General features: G+C 35.6%; 1 protein-coding gene across 1 annotated transcript in view; it reads right to left on the bottom strand.

Moving 5' to 3' along the window:
• Positions 1-26714, bottom strand: part of SNAP91 (synaptosome associated protein 91) — a 98644-nt gene that overhangs the window by 36077 nt on the left and 35853 nt on the right. Inside the window, exons 4-14 of the mRNA XM_087718811.1 lie at positions 26234-26309; positions 24326-24428; positions 19502-19595; positions 18896-19007; positions 17392-17498; positions 16346-16387; positions 10227-10297; positions 8361-8366; positions 6518-6545; positions 1795-1904; positions 559-665 (exon numbers count right to left, since the gene is read on the bottom strand). Of these exons, the coding sequence (XP_087574937.1) occupies positions 559-665; positions 1795-1904; positions 6518-6545; positions 8361-8366; positions 10227-10297; positions 16346-16387; positions 17392-17498; positions 18896-19007; positions 19502-19595; positions 24326-24428; positions 26234-26309 (856 nt within the window). The remainder of the gene's footprint in view (positions 1-558; positions 666-1794; positions 1905-6517; positions 6546-8360; positions 8367-10226; positions 10298-16345; positions 16388-17391; positions 17499-18895; positions 19008-19501; positions 19596-24325; positions 24429-26233; positions 26310-26714) is intronic.

Genomic DNA, 26714 nt, shown 5'->3' with positions numbered 1-26714 from the left:
TTTGAAACATACAACGGAATAACGTCAGTACAAATTGTATTCAAAAATATTATTCTGAAATTAAAATATGCTGTAAAGGTGAAACTTTAAAATTCTTTATAATGGCATTCCAGTTCAGGCAAATAAGCAGGAAAAAAATGCTTTAAAAAGTGGAAAAAAAGAGCTTCCGACGATCGCACGGATCAGCTGTGAGCTGCACGATTGTCAGAAGCTCCCCTGCCCCACTTTTTAAAGCATTTTTTTCACCCGAATTGGCAGGAAAAAAATGCTTTAAAAAGTGAAAAAAAATTGGCCACACCCACCCAGTCACATGAGATACCCGCCAAGCCACGCCCTCAGAACCAATGGGGGGGGAATTAGATTTCACCACTGGTGGTAAGTAGGAATGTAGTCTGACACATCTGGAGGTCTGAATGACCGAGAAAGTCCAATTTACAAAATTGCTCTAATCAGCACAAATAGTCTTAGACATATGAAGATGGATTAAGAAAGCATGGTCAGCATTCCAGCTTTATTCTGAAATTAACTTTTAGAGAACTAAAATCATAAAGGTTTTACCTCCCCATGAAGTTGTTCCACTAGTGGGGGCTGCTGAAGCTGCTTGTGCAGTGCCAGATGTGAAGTCTGGTTGAAGATCTAGAAGATCACTGGAGGGCTTGGAAGCACTGTTGAAAGAGAGAAATATCAAAAAGGATTTGAATAAATGTCACAAAACTAATTTTGAAATCCAATGAATTCATGTGCAAGAATTAAAACAAAAATAATGGCATATTCAAGAACATAATTAGAACTGTACAAATTGTTGTGATCTTATATCACAATGTTTTCCAGATAAGTTAGGCTTCAAAAGTCACAATTTCTAGATCGATAAAGCTTATTTACTCATTATTAATCCACATGCCACAAAATTTTCAGGCAAAAAGAATTTGTGGGACATTTTGTAGGAATAAGGTACTGTTGCGATCTTTTTTCCCCCCCTGAAAAAGAAACCTTAAGTTTTGAGGATGATTATGATTTGTACATTGAAGTTGCACATACATGTTTTGGCTTTTGTCTGCAATGCATTTATAAGTATAAGTATACTCTTTATTGTCATTGTACTTAAATACAACGAAATTGGTTCTAACCTCATTGGTGCAAAATTATAACAGAAACAAAGAAAGAAAGAAGAAGAAAAAAAACTAGCGTGTGCATGGAGTGATTGTGGTTGTATTTAAAAGTCTCACAGCCCAAGGATAGAAACTATCTTAAAACCTGTTTGTTCGGCTGGCTATACTTTGATGTCTTTATAAAAACTTTGTCTTCTATCATCGAAGAAATTTAACAGAAACACAAGAATAAACACACTTTAGAACATCTTGTAAGTAGCAACCACAATGGAGTCCAAAATTTCAGTTGTTAAGTGAGATATTTGTTAAGTGAGTTTTGTCCCATTTTATGACCTTTCTTGCCACAGTTGCTAAGTGAGCTAACTGCTCATTGCAGTTGTTAACATAGTAACACTTGTTATGTGAATCTGCTTTCCCCATTGACTTTGTTTGTCAGAAGGTCACAAGTGGTAACACATGACCTCGGGACACTGCAATGGTCATAAATATGAGCCAGTTGCCAAGTGTCTGAATTTAGATTACGTGATCATGGGGATGATGTAAAAGGTCATTACTATGAAAAATGGTTATAAGTCACTTTTATCAATGCCCTTGTAATTTTGAATGGTTACTAAACTGTTTTAAATCGAGGAATACCTGTGCCAATTATTTTAAAAGTAAGTATTGCATTTGCAACCAAACTAACCTGATTGGAGCCGTCGTTGAAGATGTTGCAAAAAGATCAACTGGTGGAGATGTATCAATACTTTTTGCTGGGGTAGAATTGGGAGATGTAACCGTTGTGGCTGGAGAAGACTGGAAAAAGAACAGTTGGTTAGGACATACCACATTTATTTTATTCATTTAATAAAATCTATATGGCCATCCACCCACTCTCAGTGACTCTGGGAAGTTTACAAAAAAATAAAAAAATAACATAAACTAGATCTATTTGATTTCCTGTTAAATGGAAAGCTAAAGAAACATTCATCATGCAATCATCATAAAATAAGTCTTTCTAAAATAGTAACCATTTCTGTTAATTACTGGTATTTGGTACTCCCTACTCCCCTTTTCCAGGTTGATACCAGGAATACTGCATCTGTTTAGCATTGTTTAACAAAAAATATGCAATTTTATATGTCACATTGTACTTACATATCATTAAGCTGACTTAGTTACATCTGCCTTTTAAATTTATTTAAAGAATAAATGTGAATTGGGAGGGGGGAGAAGTTCACTAAATACTCCTTCTAATATTATATCTTTAGTAATTTCTTGTGAAGCAGGTTGAAAGCAGGTTGAAAGCAGGATGAAGACCAGTAAAAGAGATGAGTTAAAAGTCTGTAGGATACAAGGAAGGCACATTCTTTAGATCCACTTCCCAGCAAGCTAATACTTAGCTTTCCTTCCTCAGATGGAAGGAAAGCCTGCATATATATGCAGATTTTAACAGTGAACAAAAAAGCTAATGTATCCCTATTTTTATAGGAAGGTTCCAAGCTTGCACAGGCTCTCTCAAAAATTCCAGTAATATCACAAAATGAAGTCTGAATTAAATGAATACTATTTAATCAGTATGTCTAAACTTCAAAACTTCATAAACTTCTAAACCTGAGGGTAGAACAAGAAGCAATGGGTGGAAACTAATCAAGGAGAGAAGCAACTTAGAACTGAGGAGAAATTTCCTGACAGTTAGAACAATTAATCGCTGGAATAGCTTGCCTCCAGAAGTTGTGAATGCCCCAACACTGGAAGTCTTTAAGAAGATGTTGGATAGCCATTTGTCTGAAACAGTATAGGATTTCCTGCCTAAGCAGGGGATTGGACTAGAAGACGTCCAAGGTCCCTTCCAACTCTGCTATTGTATTGTAAATTAGCTTTATAAAACCCATCCCATTTTAAAATTGTTTCATTATTTTGGATAGCCCTTAAGGAACAGAGGACATAGGATAATATTAAAGAATCAAGAGCCAAAACAGGAATTACAGCATGAAAAGCATTTCAAAAAGGCTGCTCTGAACACATCCTTGAATTTTCGCTCACAACTCAGCATTATCTGGGGAGCAATGATTAAGTAAGATCTCAAATTTACTGGCCAGCACAAAAATTGGCATCTTGTCAAGATCCACGTAGGAAAAGATACTAGCAGTATATCTTTCTATCAAGAATGCTCCTTTGCTGTAAGAGTTCACATACATTTTACCCATTAAAAGAAAAACAGTACATTCCTGACGGAGGGTGAGTTTGCATAGAGTATAAATCTCTGTACAATAAATGCCTTATTTAAAGGCTTCAAAACTAAGTCCATTTTAAAAGTTGGCTTTATCATAGTAGCTATTATAAAATTCAAGTCCGGCTGAGATCTTTTCTGGAAAAAAAATGTATTCAGTGTATACATTAAAAGTTGGATAATCCCATGGATTTTATAAAAGTGATATTAATATACAGGGCGGGGCATAACCTTTTCCTAGGGGGTCACAGCAACACTTGTAATAACAACACAAATAATTCATACACCATTCGAAAGCCCATCAAAAACTGAGTTTATTGACACGATTTAATAGTCAGTATGACCACCATTAGCCCTTCGAACAGCATTCAAACGAGGTGCCTCTCGAAAGGCAATGCATTTTATTCTGTCAATGATCCTTTGTTCTTCCGAATCGAATTTTCCAGCCATTCTTAAAGCAAATTTAACATTTAATAGCTCATTCAATTCAGTTTTTTATGGGCTTTAAAATGAGGTGTCGCGGAAGTTGTAAACTGCTGTCGATCTTGCTGTGACCCCCTAGGAAAAGGTTATGCCCCGCCCTAGAATTGCAAAATAATGACTGTTTGAAGATTTGTTGTGTTCTTATCCACCTCGTTTGAATGCTGTTCGAAGGGCTAATGGTGGTCATACTGACTATTAAATCGTGTCAATAAACTCAGTTTTTGATGGGCTTTCGAATGGTGTATGAATTATTTGTGTTGTTATTACAAGTGTTGCTGTGACCCCCTAGGAAAAGGTTATGCCCCGCCCTGTAAAATATTTTGGACAGAAATTTGCATGCAGTTAATTATGAAGGCAGTGACAACTCTGAAATGTAGACTGTTTACTATGACAGTTTGTCAGGCAACTGATGGACAGCAATAGGATCTTTGATTCTGGAATGTTGAATAAAACATAGTAAGACAGGCTTTTGTGCCCTATATTACCTATGGTGAGTACCATAGATCTTTCATCTAATTTCAGAAGTCTCTTTTTTCAGGATATGGTAGTAACCTTCAACCATCATATCAGAGCTATAAAACACTAACTTTTGCTTTGCCTTTAGGAAAGAAATTAAAATACTTTCATTTAAACCTTTGAAATGCTGATTATTCTTGTTGAATTTTTTGTTTGTATTGGATTTCAACTCTTTAAAATTATTCAGCTTTTGTTTTGTCTGTTACTGAGACCACTCTAGGGATTTCAATACTAAATATACTTCTGCATCTATATTTGTCTGTTAGGAAAATTGCACAGTGTTGATAAAAGACAGCACAGGTTTTTTTATACAAAGACTCTGCTATGAAATCATCATAAAATCTATTAGTGGGAAGGCAGTCTTAGATTTAATCCTGAGAAGTATTTCCAACCTTATTTAAAAATTCTACTGCCAAAGCAGCCTCCGCCAGCAACCTCAAAGCTGTCAAATTCGAAATCTATAGTAACTAGGCAATGTCCAAGAAACCACTAGGTTTCACATTTTTGCTTCACAGCAGGAACATTTTCCATTCAATTATTTTCAAAGTTAAATCATGCATGAAACCTCATGTAGAATGAATTTTTAAAAACCCTTTAAAAATATAACCTTCAACGTGTCCAATAGGATGTCAGAAGAACTTATGAGCATGGAAGTTACTTAAAAAAGGGTACATTTGTAACGTGAAAAAACAAATCACGAGCGTTATTACAAAATAGCTGTCAGGAAGAACAATTACAAAAACCACAGAAAAATATATCCATTGCTCAAAGTCATCCACCTATTCTAGCCCAGTGATTTTCTTTGGATTGGGTTCGAAATTGTCACGCATAAGGCAAAGAAAAGCTAATTTCCCCCCTTCGCCTGACAAAGAAGCAACTCTGTTCTGTGATGACTACAGAACACAACTCTATGACCGCTGTAGTCCAAGTCCTGCTTCACACTAAACCAAATCCCAATATGGATTGGCACGTTGTGAGAACGTGTTCGCTACACAATAATATGTGCACATCCAAGGCAGATTTCTTAGTTGTATCATGTGCACTTCTGATGCAGTTAGTAATACTCATTTCACCAGCTACTTATTTTCAATTTCCTAAAACACAGCAGGCTAAATTCTTAGGTTATGCTGTTGAAAGACAAGACAGCATAGTGTGATTAAATCCATCATTATACATTTTCCCCTTTAAAACATGATTGCTGGTTGTAAATTCACTCGTCATGCAGTCCTTGTAACTTACTTTTGAGAGTGTCGGAGAAGGTGTGCAAGGGTGCTGCATATGATCAGGAGGGTACATTGCTCTACACATGCCTAACACAGTGTGAATGCAGAGGGGATGTAGATGAAGCACTGGTGGAGTGAGATCTACAGATCTAAGAGCCGAGGTGGCGCAGTGGTTAAATGCAGCACTGCAGGCTACTTCAGCTGACTGCAGTTCTGCAGTTCGGCTGTTCAAATCTCACCGGCTCAGGGTTGACTCAGCCTTCCATCCTTCCGAGGTGGGTAAAATGAGGAGCCGGATTGTTGTTGGGGGCGATATGCTGACTCTGTAAACCGCTTAGAGAGGGCTGAAAGCCCTATGAAGCGGTATATAAGTCTAACTGCTATTGCTATTGCTATACACCAGCAACTTGCAATCTTCCCAACTGGCTTCCCCACTGACTTTCTGGAGAAGCTGGCATGGAAGGTTGCATATGATGGTCCCATGATTTCAGGTGCTTAGCAATCTGATGTAAGTGCCATCTTGTAATTTCATGACTGTGGGTAGGCCAAGATGCCCAGAACCTTGCCGACTAATTGTAATCACCATTCATTCAGTGCTGTTGTAACCTGGAACTCATGCTGACCAAAAGATCATGAATCAAAGACTACCTATATTACTTAAGGTTTGGATTCAGGGAAGCTATTCTCCCTTTGGTGCCACTGAAATCACATCTATATCACTGGGGCTAAAGGACAACTGATTTCCTATGGATACATGTTTGATTCTGTAGTGTAATCCTCTGGAAAGAAGTCACGGTGGAAAGAGATCAACTTGCGTAATATTTTTCACATAGAAATGAAAGGTAATATAGGTGTGTAGGATGTAAAATAGAAGAGATCAAATATCAATTTTATACATTCTTATGAAACACAAGACATTTCCAGTTTACATACTTAATTGAAGATTCAACTACTAATATCAATTTTTAGATTACCTTGCCCAAGGGAGAACCAGCACCAGATCTAGAAGAATTAAATTAAGAAAATATGATTCAGAAACGGACTTTATTTGGTAATTGTAAACTTACAGAAAAATCTGGCAGACTGCATAAATATGATTTTAAACAATTGTAATTGCCTGTGCAATTGCCTGAGTCCCCTTCGGGGGAAAAGGGCAGCATATAAATATAATAAAATCAAAAATCAATCAAAATCAATTGTAAAACAAATGTTTCATTTTAAAAACAGATGTGAAAACATATTAACAATAGGGACAACTTGTTCCTTCCTAAACCGTTTTTCATTGCTCTTTTTTTTAAATGGAAGAAAAGATTTAAAATGTTCTGTAATAATTTCACTTTAAATCAAATATAACATGGTTAAAATGTGAAATTAATTGATCTGTTTGGATTTCATGGCAAATCACGATATAAGTTAAAGTGCCCATGAAAATGATAAAAAGACAAAAGGAATAGGACAAATAGAAATTGTTGATAATTATTGCACGTCAAATCAGAAAAAGGTGAGTTAAATATGTATTTTGAACCTTAATCTCATCCCTGCTCTTTTGTTAAAAAATATTGCCCTAACTGAAACAGTGAGGCAAGGTCATCACAACACTTTTAAGTTATTTTGTTTAACTGCAAATGGTGATGGTAAGATATACCGTATTCTCAGAATTTATTAGCGAGGTTTTCATTTTTAATTATACGTTTTGTTACAAGTAGAGCTACGGTTTTTTTTTTTTAAAGTCCCTTACATGTACAGATTCATTCCTAGTAACTTCATCAACAAGAAGCATTTTTGGCAACAGTACAGAATGAGTTTGCTGCTGCTGTTTTCCCCCCCAGTTTTTTTAGTTCTTACTCTTACCTTCCTGTTGCTTTAATCCAGTGGTAGTCAACCTGGTCCCTACCGCCCACTTGTGGGCGTTCCAGCTTTCATGGTGGGCGGTAGGGGTTTTGTCTGATACTGAAGCACTTTCCTTTTTTTAATTTAATTGACTTCCCTACTTTATAAATCACTATTACTATGGAACCAGTGGGTGGTTAGAAAATTTTACTACTAACAGAGATACAAAAGTGGGTGGTAGGTCTAAAAATGTTGACTATCCCTGCTTTAGTCTATCGTCCAAATATTAATTTAGCTTAGCTAACACTATCTATCTTGATATGGCTATATTTTAAAGTAAATTAATAATTTTGTAGCTATAAGCTGTATAAAAATATATTTTTCAATTCTGTGAATTGTGTAGTTTTATATAATATTATACATGTAGTACTATATATATTCATATCTATATAATTTAATCTTATATTTCTAAACTGTCCATCCCTTCTATATGTATATCTAAACCTTGCCCTAAATCCAACCCATAAATTAGATTCTTATCACCTCCAAACAAAAATAAATCAATACTTGTTACCCAAATCTTTAAAATATATATATATATTTAACTTCCCTTTGATTTTGAATAGTTTGGTTAAAAAGATTAAATGTGGGTTCTTATCACATCCTGAAAGCATTACAGGAGATTAATCTTTTTATGATTTACTGCAAGGAGCTAAATAGAATCAGTGAGGCGGTAAGTCATGTAACGATTTACCTAACAGTATGAGTTTACAGTTAATTATCTATTTAGAACAGAAATTATATTTTCATAAATACTATAAACATGAAAATTACCATTGTGCTTCACAGGCATTTCATTTTCCAGAGATCCAAAACAGCATGCCAATTACTGGTAAGAAACTAATATTCATAAAATATAAGCTTTCATTAAAGAGACTGATCCAAAATACACACAGGCATACACATTACTGTGTTAAGTTTACTTACCCATCACTAAATGGCAAAAGATCCATTATGCAAATAAAAAAGAGGGATACAGAAAAACAAGATCAGTTAATGCCAGTCTATTTTAATTTCTTCCAATCACTACTAACGTTGGATGATAAAATGTAGACCATTAAAAAAAGTCTGCTTAGAGTAGAACACAAGAAATGTTATATGTTAGCTTAAAAAGTGGTTATTTGTACTATGTATATTCAGGAGGAAATTCTGTTGAGTTCTCTTGGCCTTACTTAATTAGGATTACAATCTTGGTTAAACTGAACTGGGCTGTATTAGGCTACCTATAATATTCAGACATATTCTACTTTTACAACAATTTCTGTGCAACACAAAGGCCAGATCTTGGATATCCCATTTTGAATTAACATTATGTAACTGATTTTGGAATTTGCAAAAAATGCAGAGATGAAAAGGAAGCAACATTCTGTATTAATTTTTGTATAATCTCATAAACGCATCTAGTTTCTTTACTGTACCAAGTGACAGAGCAAAGTTCATAGTGCACTGTGTGATTGAAGGAACCTAGTGATACAAGCTACAAATTTCTATCTGTTTTACTCATTTATAATAATTGTAAATATTTACAGTTGTAATCTGTTGTGGCTCGGTAGGAGCCTTTGGAGCTGCTATCAGTTTGACACAGAAATCTCCTGTGAGTGGTTTCAGGATGCTCACAGGAGAAGATAACAAGCAGCTGTGACTCGTTAAGGATCTCCTCCTGTGGATAAAAGACTGATGGTGCCACGCCTTAGTTGCAGAAGTCAACGTTCTCCGTCCGTGTGTAACCATTGAGAGAAGCCTTTAGCTAAGTGTCTGGATTCACGCAACTCTGTTTGGTATTTAGTTTGAGTGAAGACTTTTTGTAAGAGCCGTTTATCTATGTTTATTTTGGGCTTGCAGCCAGCTTGAGCCGGGACTGATAAAGACATTCCTTTGCAAGCTGTGTGTGGCTGTCGTTTCTGAACGAGCAAAGAGGGGGGTCAGAACAGTAATCCTACATGGTCAAATATATTACATGTATTAGCACACATCTACTCTGTTTCTCTCCATTACAGCTTCTTTCATCAGCTGGAAACATGACTGTTATGCCATTTTTGCTGTCCAGGAAAAACCAATTAATATACGGTATTTCATACCAATAGGTAAGCAATAGTCTCACAATACATATATGTACCACCCATTCTGAAAGGAAGACTGGGGACGATGTGTTCGTATGAAGAAGTATGTGTATAGATCAGTGATGGCTAACCTTTTCTGGACTGAGTGTCCAAAGTGCGTGTGCGCAAATGCATGCAGGTGCTCCCAAACCCCCAAAATGCAATGCACACATGTCCCCTGCACATGCCCCCCACCCCCTATGCATGTGCCCAACACTCTCCATGCACCCCCGCACATGCATACATGGTCCTCCACACGTGCCCCACCCGCCACACGGCAGAGACCCGATGACCAGCTGGCCAACAGGAGGTGTGCGTGCATGTGCAGTGGAGCTGAACTGGGGTGACAGCTCGTGTGCCCACAGAGAGGGCGCTGCGTGCCACCTGTGGCACGCATGCCATACATTCGCCATCATGGGTATAGACAATAGAGAAGCTCTATGTTGCTAATATTCCTTCAATAAGTGGCAAGCAATAAAGTTATCACTAGGCAATGAGAAGTTCAGGAACAGAGAGATACATGTGACTTATTACAACAACCAGTTGAGATGCTGTTTTGTGTTTACTATAGCATAATGAACGCTCAATGCTTTTTCTAATAAGGAGCCAAAAACTTCACCAAGCAATGCTCAAACTTATACACGGATTCTCTCCCCACTACCTCTTTAGATCAATCTATAAAATCTCTTCATACTTGTTCCCAGGTTTCTTTCCTTCCAAAGTATTTAGATGCTGTTCAAGAGTCTCCATAAGACTACTGGGAGCCTAAAAATATAATGAAAAGATATATTTTAAACCAAGCAGCATTAGAAAAAGCAACTGATAAAGAGCTCAAGGGGTATTTCCAGAGTTTTCTTCTTCTTCTTCTTTGAATCAATTATTTGCATGGATATGCTATTTATTTGTTAGTTCGTTAAATTTATTTGTCATCCATCCCACTTAATGCATAAAAGAACTGTGCAAAAGACAACTTCCATGCTACTATAGGTTGTACATTATGCCAAAGTACATTTTTTGAAAGAAGACGTTATTAGTTTGAAAACAAATTGAAACCAGAATGGGTATATATTAAACATTATTAATAGCACAAATGTTAATCTCTACAAAAGTTATTTGCATACTTAAATACATATTCAATAAAAAATCTGGCAATTTGTTCTCTGTAGAATTAGATCGGTAACACAGCAGGGACCTATACACTAAAATGGACACAAAACTTGAGGTCTTCATACTAGACCCTTCCTCCCTGTAATGTTAACCAATGCCTACCACACTTCCACTTTCTTCTCATGCCTAATAATATAAAGGAGAGGCATAAGACACAAAACACATTACATATTAGAGGTTCTGAATGCTGAAGGTTAGTGGTCAGAATTCGGTTTCTCATAAAACCTAGTTCGTCCTTCAAAGTTTATGTTACTAGCCTGAATTTTTCTTAAAAGCAACTCATAACTTTCTTCAGAATTATTTCTTCAGACCTGCTCAGGGCATGTTTTAATTTTTTTAAAGAATCATAAAGTCCTCTAGTCAGCCAATGTAAAAATGTATTTTTTTAAAAATCCATACATTAATATTACAATTATGATTACATTCAATTTAAGTAATCTCTCCCTTAATGTTCATAGTACTGTTTTAATCTATTCATGCCCCTGCTGTTATTAAAATGAGAAAAGACTCCGTGCAGTAAGAACAAAGAGTATGTTTGGCATTTCCAGATGAAGTAATACTTATATGAACAGATTTCCAGTGATCAGAATTTTTTTTTCCTAGGTATAAGGTAAATTACACATTATGTTTCATCAAGGCAACAAGTACATCAATTGTACAGGCCTTAAATGACTCTTCATTTTCATCACTTAGGTTAACAATACTATGAGTTTTTAAATAGTAGATTAAATTTAAACCATTGAAAAATTAATTGGGTATAACAATATTGAAATATTGTTGTTGTTGATTGCGAAGTTATGTCCGACCCACCACGACCCCAAGGACAACGTTGTCCATGGGGTTTTCATGGCAAAGATACTGGAGTGGGTTGCCATTTCTTTCTCCAGTGGATCACATTTTGTCAGAAAGATTATAGCTAGAATTAAATTAGCAACATTGCTTCTGAACCTGTTTAATTTATAACAAATTACCTTCAAGTTGCAACACAGCTGGACATACACCACAGATTTAATGCAAACTTTTCTAACCTTATCTAAACTTCAACTTGCAAAATATACTTTGGAAGAAGACCAGGGTATCATCTACATTCACAACAAAATCCTGGAGTATAGATAAAATTCTTCTAAAATATATGTAGAATGTGTTGTCCTGTCTCAAGAAAAGTTTCTTTTTTAAAAAAAAAAAAAAAGAAAGAAAAGTTTCTTAATTTAAGTGTAAAGTGCCTTACAGATACCAATGGATTCAAACTGATTGTACTTACCGGTAATGACCTATTTTCTCTATGAAAACTTTTTTTAATCATTTTTCCCAGGGATATGGAATGAACTGGACTTACAAGCTGTAAGTCACTAGTGGAAATCACATGATCTGTAATACTAGTTTTTAAGGACTGTGCCAGGACCTTTCTAGAACCATTACTTATAAAGACATCATTAAAATAAAATTTTAATTTAAAATAAAATTGTCCAATTAAATCAACAAATGTTCAACTTTTCTGTCAATTTTTTATCCATTATCTGAGATGGTTGCCATGTGCTATATAAATGGCTTTTAAATTCAGAATTGGCAAAAGGTTTAACGGCCAACACATCCCTTTTTTCCAAATGTTAAAGAAATATATTTCACATCCTCCTCTATAATGATATGCATTACATATTTTTTTTCTTTAATGTATTGTCATAATGGATCACTGAAGAATCCTGTTCTTCATCATAAGACAGAAAAGCTATCAAGTATTATAGTCTACTACCATTTCTGAAAATCTAAGGGTACTGAATACAAAATCATGAAATGTATCAGAATTAGGAAATATGCCTCTAATCTTACCAAAACAGATAATGAAGACTTTGATTCATAATGTGTTGATAAACCACCAATTTTTTGACCACACACGTTTATTAGTTTATATAAACAGTTAGAACATATCTATTTAACAGTAAAATAAATATATAAATGAATATAAATAAAATATAAAAACAAAAGTAGCCTTTATACTACTTCAAAGCATAATCAGAAATTTCCATGTGTGAATCCATAGGAAGCTTGGTGTGTGGAATTTATATGAATTGATGAAGCCAAGTTTTCCTCAAGTGGATATTGATGCTTGAGGATGTCATGGATACATTCATGTTTTCTCTTGGCAACAATATAGAACTGGTTTGCCACTGCCTCTGTTTATCTGGTTTTTTTTTTAATTTTCCAATCTCATCTTAATCTGTTACTCTGGGATTCCATGGTGTTCTCCCATCCAAGCTTGATTTTTGAGATCAGTCAAGGTCAGCTAAGTGCTGCCATCTAGCTGGCCATTTTGGAAAATACTTTTGTAATTAAATGATTACACTACGCCTTTCTGTATTCAATAAGTCAAAACATTACTTGCAAACAGATAAGGGATCTTTTTGCATTTTTATTTTGCTTTTTGCCTTTTTCCACCTTTTTCAACTTACTTTCTCCCTGCTTGTTTACTTTTTACTCATGTTACTGAAATTTAATAAATTACCTTAAAAAGAGAACATCAAGGCTACTAATTTATTCAGTTCCAATTGAAAGATCCTCAGTTAACTAGGTGGAGCAGACTTTTAGGGAAAATAAATGATTATGCTATTTTTTTTTTATAACAATAGATCATCAACTCTGCAATATGATTATACTTGTATTCAAAAGTCACGTTCTGTTCATATTTCATTCATTTATACAGAAACCATTTTTAATTCTGAATGTTTCAATATCTGTGGTTATGAAAGCTCAGAAAAACTTTTAAGAAACTTCAAACACGGATGGTTTATATTCTAAATCAGGGCTGTCAAACTCATGGCACGCGGGCCAGATGTGTCATGCACTGGCCACGCCCACCCTTGCTTTAGCGAAGGGGAAAAAAGTTGTGATATGTCACGTAATGACACCGTGACAACACGAGTTTGAGACCCCTGTTCTAAATCATGTACAAAGACTTTCAAAATTGCTCATACCACTAATAGTATCCTATTTTATTCACTACCAGCTTGGTAGTAGGAGCACACATCTGGGTGAGTGGGCGGGACTTCACGACGACGCCACTACCGGTTCACTTGAACCGGTGCGAACTGGCAGAATACCATCTCTGGATCATACACTACTTAACAGCATGAATGTTAAGATATCCAAAAGAAAGCGTGACAAAAGTAGTTTAAATTAAAACCAAATGCTTTCAAACTCCAAGTTGTTTTAAACTACTGCTTTAGCTGCCTGCCAACAGGCAAGCATTAAGTTATGGCATTGGCTTTTATGAGTGAGGAACATTCTACCGTGTCCTCAATGGATGATGATGGGAAAGTCTGCAAATTCTCCATTATTGAATAGAATACCAATAGCAGTCTTAAAAAGACCATTGTGTTGAATTAAACTCCTGAACAATTCCGTTGTCGACTAAAATACTGGAAGATATATAAAATATATAAAACTGTAAAATACAAATATCCTTATTCATGATTTAAGGAATTTACAAAATCTCTTGGTTTCAATTTAAACAAGATTACAATTCCAACACTCACTTTCTAACTATGATTGGGCATTATCATGAAAAAGCACAAAAGAAAAATTATAACCAAAGCAAGACAAAACAAGACACTTCATGTTCATTTGAAGCTACAGTAATCATATATTCTGCCCCCAAAAAAAACGTAAGCAAAAAGGAGAATGGTAGCTGGATTTATTTATTGTACTTCAAACAATTTCCAGTACCTTACTGTGAAAAAGCTAATTATTATTTTGATAGCTGTGCAATATTAGGTCAGTGTAATTTTATTTCTATCTACCTGTAATTAGAAAAAAAATGTTTCATTTATATGAAAAATATTAAATTGTTATAGATAGGATGCCATCATAATGCTTGCAAGTACATCATCCTTATGCAGAAATTACTTTTATTTTTGTTCAGCAACATAAGTTTTTAAAATGTTGCTGAAATATATTTGCAATAAATAACATTACCAATGCAATAATAAATAATGACTGCACTCATGTACAAAGTAGAAATATGAATAAAAGTTTTCATTTATTTGTATCAAAGTATTTTACATCTAATAATTTAGAAGCAATTGGTTTTATTATGGGAGCCCTAAACCAGGGGTGTCAAACTCAATTTGATTGAGGGCCGCATCAGGGTTGTGTTTGACCTTGGAGGCCCGAGGTGGGCATGGCCAGGATGAATGTGGCCAGCTTGATGTCACTCCTGTCGGGGGTATCCGTGGTCGCTGTAGCGCTGTGCCAGCAAAAACAGGCTCCACGGCTCCATTTTCTGCTGCCATTGCCTCCTGAAACAGAGCCCGGGAGCCCACTTTCACTGGCAGAAGCACCATGGGCCAGTCCTTTGCTGTTTCCAGGGTGGCCCCGTGGGCCAGATCTAAGTACCTCACGGCCAGATCTGGCCCCCGGGCCTTGAGTTTGATATTCCTGCCCTAAAGCTGTCTCTTCCTTGGAAAGAAAAAAATTAAGCGATGTTATGGACCAAGTCAAAGCACTGGTACAAATCCTAAAGAACTTCCTCTGTCAAGTGTACTATTTGAACTCTCAGACCTTCCAAAGGTGCTTTCTTTCAAAAAGCTACTGGAATTTATTCTTTTGCTTGAAACGGTTTCACTTCTCATCCAAGAACCTTCCTGAGTTCTAAAAGCTTCTTCAGTTCTGGTTTCTGTTGTGGCCCAGTAGACGCCATTGGAGCTGCCACCAGACTCCGACAGTGAGGGGCCCTATGAGTCGGCTCTGGAGGATGTGGAGGGCCCTGGACAGGGTTCTGACTCTGAGCAGGGCGCAGAGAGGCTGGTTGGCCACCAGGAAGCGCCTGAGCCTTGGACCAGTGGGAAGGAGACAAGGGAGTGTGATCCGGACATCATGCATTGGAGCAGTGGGGAGGAGACAAGGGAGTTGTTCCTGGATGCCCGGCAACGGAGAGCTAATAGGCGTAAGGAACAGTTACGCAGTTACAGGAGATAATTGCACTCAGCTGGTGGTAATTAGGCTCCTCTCAAGACTATAAAAGGAATGATTGTGAACACGCCCTTTGCAGGAGTCAACGTATCCACTGGATAACTCTTGTGGCTAGCTTGGCAGGCTGGATTGCTGCCAACGTCTTGTCTGTGCTGGATTGCTGCCAAAGTCTAGACTGTGCTGGGTTGCTGTCTGTGTGTTAATAAATCCTTTGAAGTATCTTTGTCTCGGCATGCTTTGGAGTAGGACGAGGGGGGTCAGAACAGGTTTCATAACTGAAGAAGCTTCTTGGATGAGAAGCAAAACGTCTTCAAGTAAAACAAGAAAGCCCAGTTGCCTTTTGAAAGAAAGCATCTTTGGGACAACTATGACATGAATGACTGAGAATCTCCATGGACATTGCACTCTCAGAGTTTGGGAACAAACTGTACCTCTAGAAAAGGGGGGGGGAATGGAAGCTTTCTTCATTAAGTACAATATCTCTAAATACCCTAAAAATGGAAATTTCCTAAATAAATGGCCTAAAATTGGAAATCCTAATCTAGAAACAAAGCTATGATCAAAATGGTTGCCATTTTCTGGAAGCATATCTTTAAAGTAGTTAACACTTTTAGGTTGCTTGCTAAATGAACACATTTTTTTTTGTAACCTTTAACTACTTTCAAGCTGAATGCAACTTACTTGCGTGAGATCGGGAATATCGCCTTTGTCAATTCCAACTTGCTGTAGATCAAGAAAGAAATGAAAATAAAATTGTTTCAAGTTTCACATTTGCGATCACAAACCAAACAGCAATATAAATCATCAAGCAACAACAGGTGAACTGAATTGTTAAGTGTAACATAGTTAATTATCATCTGACAGAGAGAAACTTCTAGAAGCTTTCACGACTGAACACAGACTTTTGAGATAAGCCAGGTCAAAAAAATAGGCACGATGGGGCTTTAACAAATGCAACTCTGTTGTTGTAGACCAGGAGTGTCAAACTCATGATGACACATTGTCATTGCGTGACACATCGCAACTTTCCCTCCCTTCCTTAAAACAGGGGTGGGCGTGGCCAGCGTGTGACACATCTGGTCCACAGGTTTGACACCCCTGTTGTAGACTGTAGTAATCAAATTTTATTTAAGTGATGTTAATCAATCAATCAATTAAGCAAATAAACAAGTGTATTTTCAAGTTTATCTCTGTCCCATCTTATAGTAAACAATCGCAAGGTTTTTAGTTATTTTTTAAAATACATCTATTAGGCTTATTTTACGTCACTCAGAATCACCCTGGAGTTTGGCAGCTTTAACAAATACAACAAAATCAAGATGATTTTTTTTTCTTGCTTTAATCTATGGATTGTGTAATATTGTTAATTCTTTTACACATTCTCCAAGTATATATTTATTTTATCTTTTTACAATTTGAGGCATAGGTCTCTGGGACTTCTTTGTACATACCATGGAGCATTCCACCGAAAAACATTCAAACATTGGATGTTGAAAACCAACCACCTGGTGATTACTTCCATTAATTGACTGTCATTTATTTCCGTTTTAGGAATGTTCACTACTAGTTAAATCACAAATCAATGTACTATCATTTTAAATGTGTAACTGACATTAAATATAATCGTTATCTCTTCCATCTTCTGGTCTTTTTCACAAAATTCAGTACATTGCAGAATATTTGCAATCTTTACAGCCTACTGTTCTTTCTATGAATGTTTCACTTACCTCTGCAACTTTAAGAAATTCCGATACTCTCGTCATCCTAGTAAGAAACCGCTTATAAATTTCAAGGGCATCTTTGCACTGTCCTTTCTTCATTTCAAAAAACTTCTCTGGAAGAGATATATTTGACAATCTCAATCTCTAGTATTCTTCATAAGCAGAACATCTGAAGACTTGACATTTCACTATGAAGAAAAATCTTCATAAGTGATATTATTAAAAAGATGGCAGAAAGCAATTATGGCCAGATTTGTCTTTTTGTCGTATTCCACCCTGCAAACGATCCCAATTTCAAGTTTTATTTTATAGTATTCCCTAACCTTAATTCTTTTTATTTCTTTAAACTGAAATCCCAGGAAAATGTGTTTCTAAGACAAAATGAATAATGAATTCAAAAAAACCTTAGCTAACTGAGTGTGTTTGTAACCATTTGCCTGGTACAACTCCCCCCCTCCCCCTGATAGGAGCTATCAAAAACATGACAAGATATCTGTGCCAAATAGGAAGTTTGCTTCATTAATACATTGCCAAAAGCGTATGCTGAAGTGCTTATCTAAGCATCACTAAATACAGAATTTGGACAAAACCAGATGTTTGTAATAAAAAGCAAGCCTTCAATCCTTAAAATAGCAAAACAAGACTCTGGCCTTGAATTTGCTACCTGAATTGTTGAGGCTTAATCTTCCATAATAAGAAGAGCTGTGGTGGCGCAGTGGTTAGAGTGCAGTACTGCAGGCTACTTCTGCTGCCTGCCAGCTGCCTGCAATATGGCAGTTCAAGTCTCACAAGGCTCAAGGTTGACTCAGCCTGCCGTCCTTCAGGGCTGGATAAAATGAGGACCCAAATTGTTGGGTACAATATGCTGACTCTATAAACCGCTTAGAGAGGGCTGTAAAGCACGATGAAGCAGTATATAAGTACTATTGTTATAATGACGCTGGCAACTGGTGCTGGTTCTTATTAATTTAAATTGCATAACTAAAGTGCTTGAGCACAGAAATGTTTCACATCAGTGGTGTAATCCTCTGACCTCTTCTACCGTTTCGCTGAGTATGCTATCGAAGCTTTGTGTGCGCATGCGCACCTGATGTGCGCCCGGGCAGCACTAAAAAAGGAACATTTTGAAGCCTTCCAAGTCTGCAAAGGTAAGTAGAACAGTGAGGGGGAGGGGAAATCCGCTGTGCCACGCAATTTAGATTAGCTAGAAAGCAGGAAATCTGACAATTCTAGTTAATATAAATCATGCATCACAGCTGATTGTTGCCCAGCTGATCATCGGAAATACTGGTTCGCCTGAACCGGTAGCATTTTTTTACTACCAGTTCGGGTGAATCAGTCTGAACCAGTAGCATTTCACCCCTGTTCCATACCTGTGATTAGTTAGTTAGTTAGTCAGTCAGTCAGATTACAGTATTTCTGAAGGGAAAAAATGGTTTAGCCTCCTTTTGAAAGAATCTGACCAAAAATAATCTGGCTACAATCATAGGTCCAGAAAAGAATCACATACCTAATAAATTAATGACTCCATCATTGTAACAAGCAAAAAGCTTGATGAGATCTTTGAACAGAAGCATAAATGCAGCATTTATGACTCCATTTGTCAGTTCATTTGGATGAACCTGTATAAGAAAAGCCCATGATTTATTACAGACATACAACATTCAGACTAGCTTTTCTTTCTGCACAATGTAAAACATTAGCAGATATATTTATTGTTCAGATTAAGGAGTCTAAACAGAAGTCTAAACAGAAAGTATGCTTCTGAAGATGCAGTAAATTCAGCAATGCTAAACTACAAGAATGAACAGCTCAGGTTAGGCTGCTAGAACTAATGAAATTTAGATAAACCCAATAAGAAATTGAATATTAATGCACATCCTTTTGAAGTTTGTGTAACACTAATGGTGAAATGATGACACTTGGTTGTGACTTTCAATGAAGCGCAAAAAGGTAATTCAATCTTCAGCCTTCAGCCATTTATTTATTTTCTGCAGCTTGACAAAATACAATCACTTTCCTTTTACAAATTAAATGTTTCATGGTTGTTTTAATATTCCAAGTAAGAAGTGTTTTTCTGTAACCATAAAAGTTTAAGGAAAATATAAGCCCATACATCAAATTCAAGAAGTGCATCTATTTGTCCTTGTAATATTGGCATGCCCTTCAATAGTTTTTCCGGGGGCATCGTCCTCATTACACCATCAGCCCTGAGGAAACAAAAGCAAAACCAACTTATACATCTTATTGTATAACAAATACTTTGAGGCAATCTGCAACACTTTTTTAAAATGTTATATTCAATTCTGGATGAAGTAGTCAAATCATCTGCTACTGTCATCTGAAATTATCATTAATATTGATAGACTCCGGGAAATAAAGAAAAAAATATTGTATCTAAATATTTATTATTATCATCAACTAGTAATTGTTAATTTTCAACCAATGCTGTGTAAATATCATTGTACTGAAACAATATAACATATTAAGGTTTGTAAAAACGTAAGGAAAAAAAGGGAAAGCTTAGTCAAATATATTAATGGCAACTCAAATGCCACAAGAGGAGTGAATTTGAATTTGAATGGATTTGTATGCCGCCCAATCCCGAAGGACTCCTGATTAACCTGATTAATAAATCTTCAAAATCTGTGGCCAAGCTCTTGGCATCTGCCAAAAACTGAAAACGTCATTACCGACATTAGCTGGTGGCTAAATATCCCCATAAGTCTATAGCAAGAATAAACATTATAATAAATATTACTTCAGGGCAATATGTACCTTCAAAAGGATTCCCGTGTTAATTCATTTTAAAACAGATGGATAAGATAAAAAAATGTTTGTGCAATAGCAGGCAATCCAATTTTCATTATCTAAATTATTACTTATGAAGATGGGACTTTTAGCTTTCCCAATTTCAGCTCAATTGTTAGCCCCAACTTATATTTGACCTCTCTTAATGTCTTTGTAATGGATCACCTCTTGTTTTAGGTAAAAGTCATGTATTTTTCAAGCATTAAAAACTAGAATCTGGGTATGAAGCTTAAATTTGTTCCTTATTCCCATGAGAAACTGAATTCTGGATAATCCTAGCTTGAGAAATGTAGGGTAGAGATCTTTTTAAATTTTCATGGGCAAAAAACATATTAATTTTGTTTGTCCTCTTACTACCAAAACATTAGCTTTTTTGGAACAAGAATTTGGGTTGTTTAAAATAGCAAAATGACTACTTAATCACCTAAATATATATTTTAACCTCCCGATTTAGACCATTTAGACCATTAGCATTTTATGAAATGTCTATCAAATTTTAATACTTTAACTTAGCATAATTTAGTTTCAAATAATCCTCAATCTGCAGTTCAATTTTATAGAAAATTGAAGTATATCATTATCCATTATCCTTCTAGCTTATTTTAGTCTACAATTAATATTGGTAATTTTCAAGAAAATTTGAATAAAAAGAATGAGTATCCTGTATACCAGATGGGATAGTTACCAAGGGATGGCTGTCCAACTTCAATAGATTGGAAGTAATATATGACAGAATGCATGTTTTAAATTTGTTTCATGATTGTCCCATTTGACGTATTTGATGTTGGGAACAGTAAGGAAGTTTAATATGTGAATGTTATTTGAACTATATGCTGAAAAACTAGAATTTGTTTCCTAAAATTTCTGGATTTATTGTGCACCATGGATAGCCAATATAGTGTTTTATTTTAATGGAGACAACATTAAATCAATTTAAAATCATGGACCGATATTGACTTATTTTCCATTTATGAATTAACTTTGTATTATTTGTAGGGAAAGGCTGACTAACATTATTCTATCTGATCAGGATTTAATTTGCTATTAAAAAACTGAGTTGGTTCTTCCATATTTTAGTCCTTTTCTTTCTTCTTTGCATCAAGATGTCTTTATTTTTTTTATATGTTAAAGTAATACTTTAAAAAAACATATACGCAACCTCTGGAGTGTCTAGAGGTATAATCTGCTGCTTGGCAACAGAAATTTCTCCAACATGAAAGACTTTAATGAGTCCCTCTGTTTTGCCTGGGAGTCAGATGGAAAATACTATTCCCCCCCCCCCTATGAAAGTACTTGTACGTAGCCACATAAGCCTGGAAGTTAGAAAGGGAGAATCCATCTTATAAGTAAAAGTTTAAGCATTTGCTACAGCACACCAAATTAAAAGCTGGGAAGCTGCAATGATAATTGAATTTGAATAGGTGGTTAAAAAAGAAGAAGTAATATTATACCTAATACAAACTCTTGAGATTTTGATGTTGGCATAAACAATGGTTTTAAACAAAAGCCGTTAGCCATTTTTAATAGGCCATTAGCACTGGGAAATGCACAAATGTGGTTGTAGAATCTTAGTTAAAAAGAAGTCCTGTATGAAATATGGCCACAAACCATAAGGGAATGAACCATAGGTGGTATTCAGCAGGTTCTGACCAGTTCTGGAGAACCGGTAGCAGAAATTTTGAGTAATTCAGAGAACCGTAAATACCACCTCTGACTGGCCATCTATTTTCTGCCTTCCAAGTCCCAGCTGATCAGGAGGGAATGGAGATTTTACAGTATCCTTCCCCAAGCCACGCCCACAGAACCAGTAGTAAAAAAAATTGAATCCCACCACTGGAATGAACCCTTCAGTGATCTATTTCATACACACATAGATACTTTCTGATTGCATCAGGAACTATAGTGCAATGTTCTCTACAAGAACTGAGTGCAAATCTGGCCTGCAGGAGTCCCTGACAAAGGTCATCTCTTAAACTAGGCTGATAGTCAAGTTCCTTCAAAGCCAATTTAGCTACAGGCACTGTTTCACTGATACTCTTCCCCCAAAGACATGCCCTTAAGTGAGAACGCAGTCCTATTTCACAAAGATCTGATAATGCATGCATGATTCCCTCACAAGGCAAAAAAAGGCACAATGGATGTTTATTGCCACAGTTCTATTACTTCCTGATGGGTGCCCCGATGGCCATAAAACCCAAGCAGTAACTTAGTTCAAAAGGCTAAAACTTGAGAGGAATAAGACCAAGTACTAGAGGAGGAAGAAATCAAAGATGTTACTACTGAGTGGCCACAAATGCAAATGCAATTGAGGTATGAGTAAGATGTCAAGACTTATGGTTTTTATAAAGAGCAAACAACCTTTGTTCAAATACTGTTTTTTTTGGGGGGGGGGTTTCAAAAGTTTTATTTCTTTTAAAACAAATATTTCATCATTCCTCAATCAGTAAGACATCGGAGTACAATTTTTTGTGTGTCAAAATAGTTCTAGTTTACCACCAAATTCTTGTCTAGCCTAATGTATACCCCTCCCTCCCTCCCCCCTCCCCCCCAGCCCCCCTCCTCCTTCCCCCCCCGACTTCCCAGAACCCGTACACGGTATGGATTTTTAACAAACACAGTCTAAAATCTATTGAGAAAAAAGAAATAAAGAAATTAATGACATCTCTACATTGATCTTAGCTTCTTCTTGCTGAGCTAACTTTAAACAATTTAAATCATTTCTGATCTTAAGCATAGGCTAACTGGAATTTCTTGGTCCCGTATTTATTTTGTATATAGTCAATCCATTTTTTCCAGTCTCGTTTATATCTCTCATTTGAATGTTCAAATACTGTTAACGGTAAATGAGAAATTAATTAAAAAATTATATTATTTTTTCTTAAGCCTAAAAATGAAAGATGAATAGGTGAAAAGTGCCCAATGATAGTTTGGGCAAAAATTTTTGGGACATAATATAGAATTAAATAATTGTGGGAAAGAAACTATAAATTGACGATGGCAACTACGTATAAAGAAAACTTGTATAAAATGTTTTATAGGGGACACTTTCCACCAGCAGGGCTAGCAAAAATGTTTTAAAATATGTCCACCAAGTACCGGGCACATACTACCATATGTGGTGGACATGTCCAAAAGCAAAAAAAACCCAAACATCTGGACGAAAGTGCACATGTGATTAGAAAAAATGTTAAGGCAACACATGGATTATAAGCAGAAGTATTTCTGTTAGGCATAATACCAGAAAAATATGACAAAGGGAATGTATATTTGATATTACAGGTTTTGACAGCAGTCAGAATTGCATTTGCACAATATTGGAAAAAAACAAGGAAACACCAACAGAAGAAGACATAATTAAAAAAATATTAGACTCTGCAATGTAATGGATAGTTTAACACTGAACATAAAGAAAAATAAGACAGAAAGTACTTTCAAATTTGGGACTTCTTTTATCAATGGTTGGAAAATAGAGGTAGAAATTAGGATGTTAAAAAGTATTATTATGTAAACAAATTGACTCAGACAGTATGATGTCCACTAAGCACATATTGTATGTAAAGAGAAGATAAATAAATATATTATATATTTAAAAAAAGATGTTACTACTGAAACTATCAGAAGAAAACTGATGGAAAGAGAAGGAATTCAATTTTTAAACAGAACATGATGTGAGAGAAGGCAAAAATCTTAGCAAAATGTTGAACTCTTTAGACATTCTATTGGATAAACACACAAAAAACCTGTGTTATACTTAACAAATGGCATACTTAACTTGCATGCCAGAATGCTTTTTAACATTTTTTTTCAGTTTTATTCCTTTTTAATCATTCACACAAATGTAATAACAGGTGATTATTAGAAATAATTACATCAACAATGCATCAATTTGTTGTGTTGTATAGTAGTATAATATAGTATAGGACATTGTCAGAAGTATTTACATAAATATTCAAGTTATGTTATGTTATGTTATGTTATGTTATGTTAGGTTAGGTTAGGTTAGGTTAGGTTAGGTTAGGTTAGGTTAGGTTAGGATAGGATAGTTTAGGATACCACCAGAAACAATAACAGCAACATTCAATTAATTACACCGCAACATCAATATTGATACTAAATAAAGACAGCTTACCCCTTTTTTACTCTTGCAAAATCAAATGCCATTTGTCTGTATGAAAATGCTTTTTCATTCAGATATCTACTGTAGCGCCTGATAAAAGTTGACATATCGTATCCTAGAAAAAGAAACCATAATATGGAAAATTTTGATTTATTAATTTATTACAGTGAGTGAGAAAAGCTGATAGTTAATGATGCAAAGCTATTGGATATTTCTGTCATTATTCCAACCACTCTAAAAGTCTAAGTAAAAGAAGGCCCACTTTTACAGTAATTGCCTAGCTATTAACACCAAACCAATATTAGTTATTACTAATGTATTAGTATAATATATATAGCTTTTTTATTCTTTCTCAATCAATGAACATTTCCCCAAATCTCTTCTTTAAATACAGGTCACATTAATAAACCCCAAAGGGAGATCAGAGAGTCTCTTGTAAATTTCAAGGTACAACTAGTTTTGAATTACAGGCAATACTTGTTACAGTAATCACTGGTACACATTTTGATCTAAAGAACTGTTAAACTAGAAAACCATGGCTGGACCATTGTGTTCTGGTTGCTGATAAAATAAAGACAAGCTGCAGTATATGTTTGATAGGGCTACGATGAAAGAGTGAGAGGACAATTCCTCTATCAGCAATAGCAATAGTTAGGCTTATATACCGCTTCATAGGGCTTTCAGCCCTCTCTAAGCGGTTTACAGAGTCAGCATATTGTCCCCAACAACAATCTGGGTCCTCTATCAATATCCCTGTAAGATTTTACTTAGCTCTGCAATGTGCTCATGAAATTGCGCTGCAGAGAGAGAGAGAGAGGCTTACATACAGTATAGCAGAATTATGCAATCTTTGCATTCCAGGATTTAATTCATAGAATCCTATATGGAGTTATTTTGTTGATAGCCTTGGGGAAAGAGTACACTACTAAAATTTCAGGAATCAACAACTACTTTCATCTTAGAACAGGGGTGTCAAACTTGCATCATCACATTGTTGTTACGTGACATATCCCAACTTTCCCCCCTTTGCTAAAACAGGGATGAGTGTTTCACTCTGTCTTAGAATATTTCCCCTTTTTCATTTTTTCTTTACATTCTCTCTTTTCTAATTAACCTGGCTGTGAGATATTTAAACTTTTCCGTATTAAGAGAACAAGGCACCTACATTCCTTCTAAGATACTCACATCAACAAACGTCAAGTGACAGCCTGCCAAACCATATTTCAGAGGAATTAACAGATGTAAGGCTGCCTACAGTTATTTTTTTAACAAAACATGTTTACCAGGAATTGGAAACTTACACTAAAACTGCCTAGATCTGACATGATAGCAAAGAATCAGTATAACAATCCTTTGCAGAATATTGAGCCTGGTATAAGTTTCTTGCTGCTTATTAAACAAAAATGGCCATTCATTATCAAGCATCCAGCTTTATATTTTATTTTTATCCTCATTCGATATCAGAGAACCATATCTGGAACATAAACACATACAAATAAATTTACTTATATTAACTGCATAATCTTTATTAAATTAAAACCTGTTTCCCGGAATGTAGGTTTTTATTCACACACACTTCACACTAAGGACTAGTTTTCTGCTTGTTGATTTTCTTAAGAAAAATGCTATTTAAAAAAAAATAAAGTGGCATTGTTTCACTTTAACTGTGACTTAAAGTAACAATGAGGCAGTATCTCAAAGTGCTTAGAAAGGTTATTTTGGTGTGTTTAGAAAAGTACACAGAAATGTAGATTAAGAGCAAAGATAAATGTAACCTTTACTGTTTAGGTTTGTGATATTTGCTTTCATCTAAATATGTAAGACTAAACAACTATGAAAAAAATGTTGTATTTCTGCTCATGTTATTTTCTGTAAATAAGCTAACATACTAAACTTGATAAAGAGAATCATTTTTCTTACCATGTGATCCACTTTTGTCCAAAAAATTGCTGAGATTGAATAGTGTGTTTCTAGATGCCAAATATTGAATAAATCTCTAAGAGGGAGAAAAACAATAAAATTAATTATATTACTCTTCCTTTCTCATGACAGATCCCTAAACATGTTTCATTTCTGCTAAAAACAATGCAATATTTCATTACATAATTTATATCTAATTTGTACATATCTCTAGTTATGTGTGTCAGCTTTTATACAAGTACCTAGACACAGAGAAGGTAAAGGTGCTTGTTGTTCCCGACTCAAGGGGGCGGTGTTAATCTCCGTTTCAAAGAACCAGTGCTGTCCGAAGACGTCTCTGTGGTCAAGTGGCCGGCATGACTAAACGCCAATGACGCACGGAACACTGTTATCTTCCCACCAAATGTGGCCCCTATTTTTCTACTTGCATTTTTACATGCTTTCGAACTGCTAGGTTGGCAGAAGCTGGGACAAGTAACAG

This window comes from Thamnophis sirtalis, unplaced genomic scaffold (assembly GCF_051295495.1).
Source record: "Thamnophis sirtalis isolate CommonGarterSnake01/CBP01778 unplaced genomic scaffold, rThaSir2_p1.2 scaffold_6, whole genome shotgun sequence".
Classification (NCBI taxonomy): Eukaryota; Metazoa; Chordata; class Lepidosauria; order Squamata; family Natricidae; genus Thamnophis; species Thamnophis sirtalis.
This window is presented reverse-complemented; position numbering and strand designations above follow the sequence as displayed.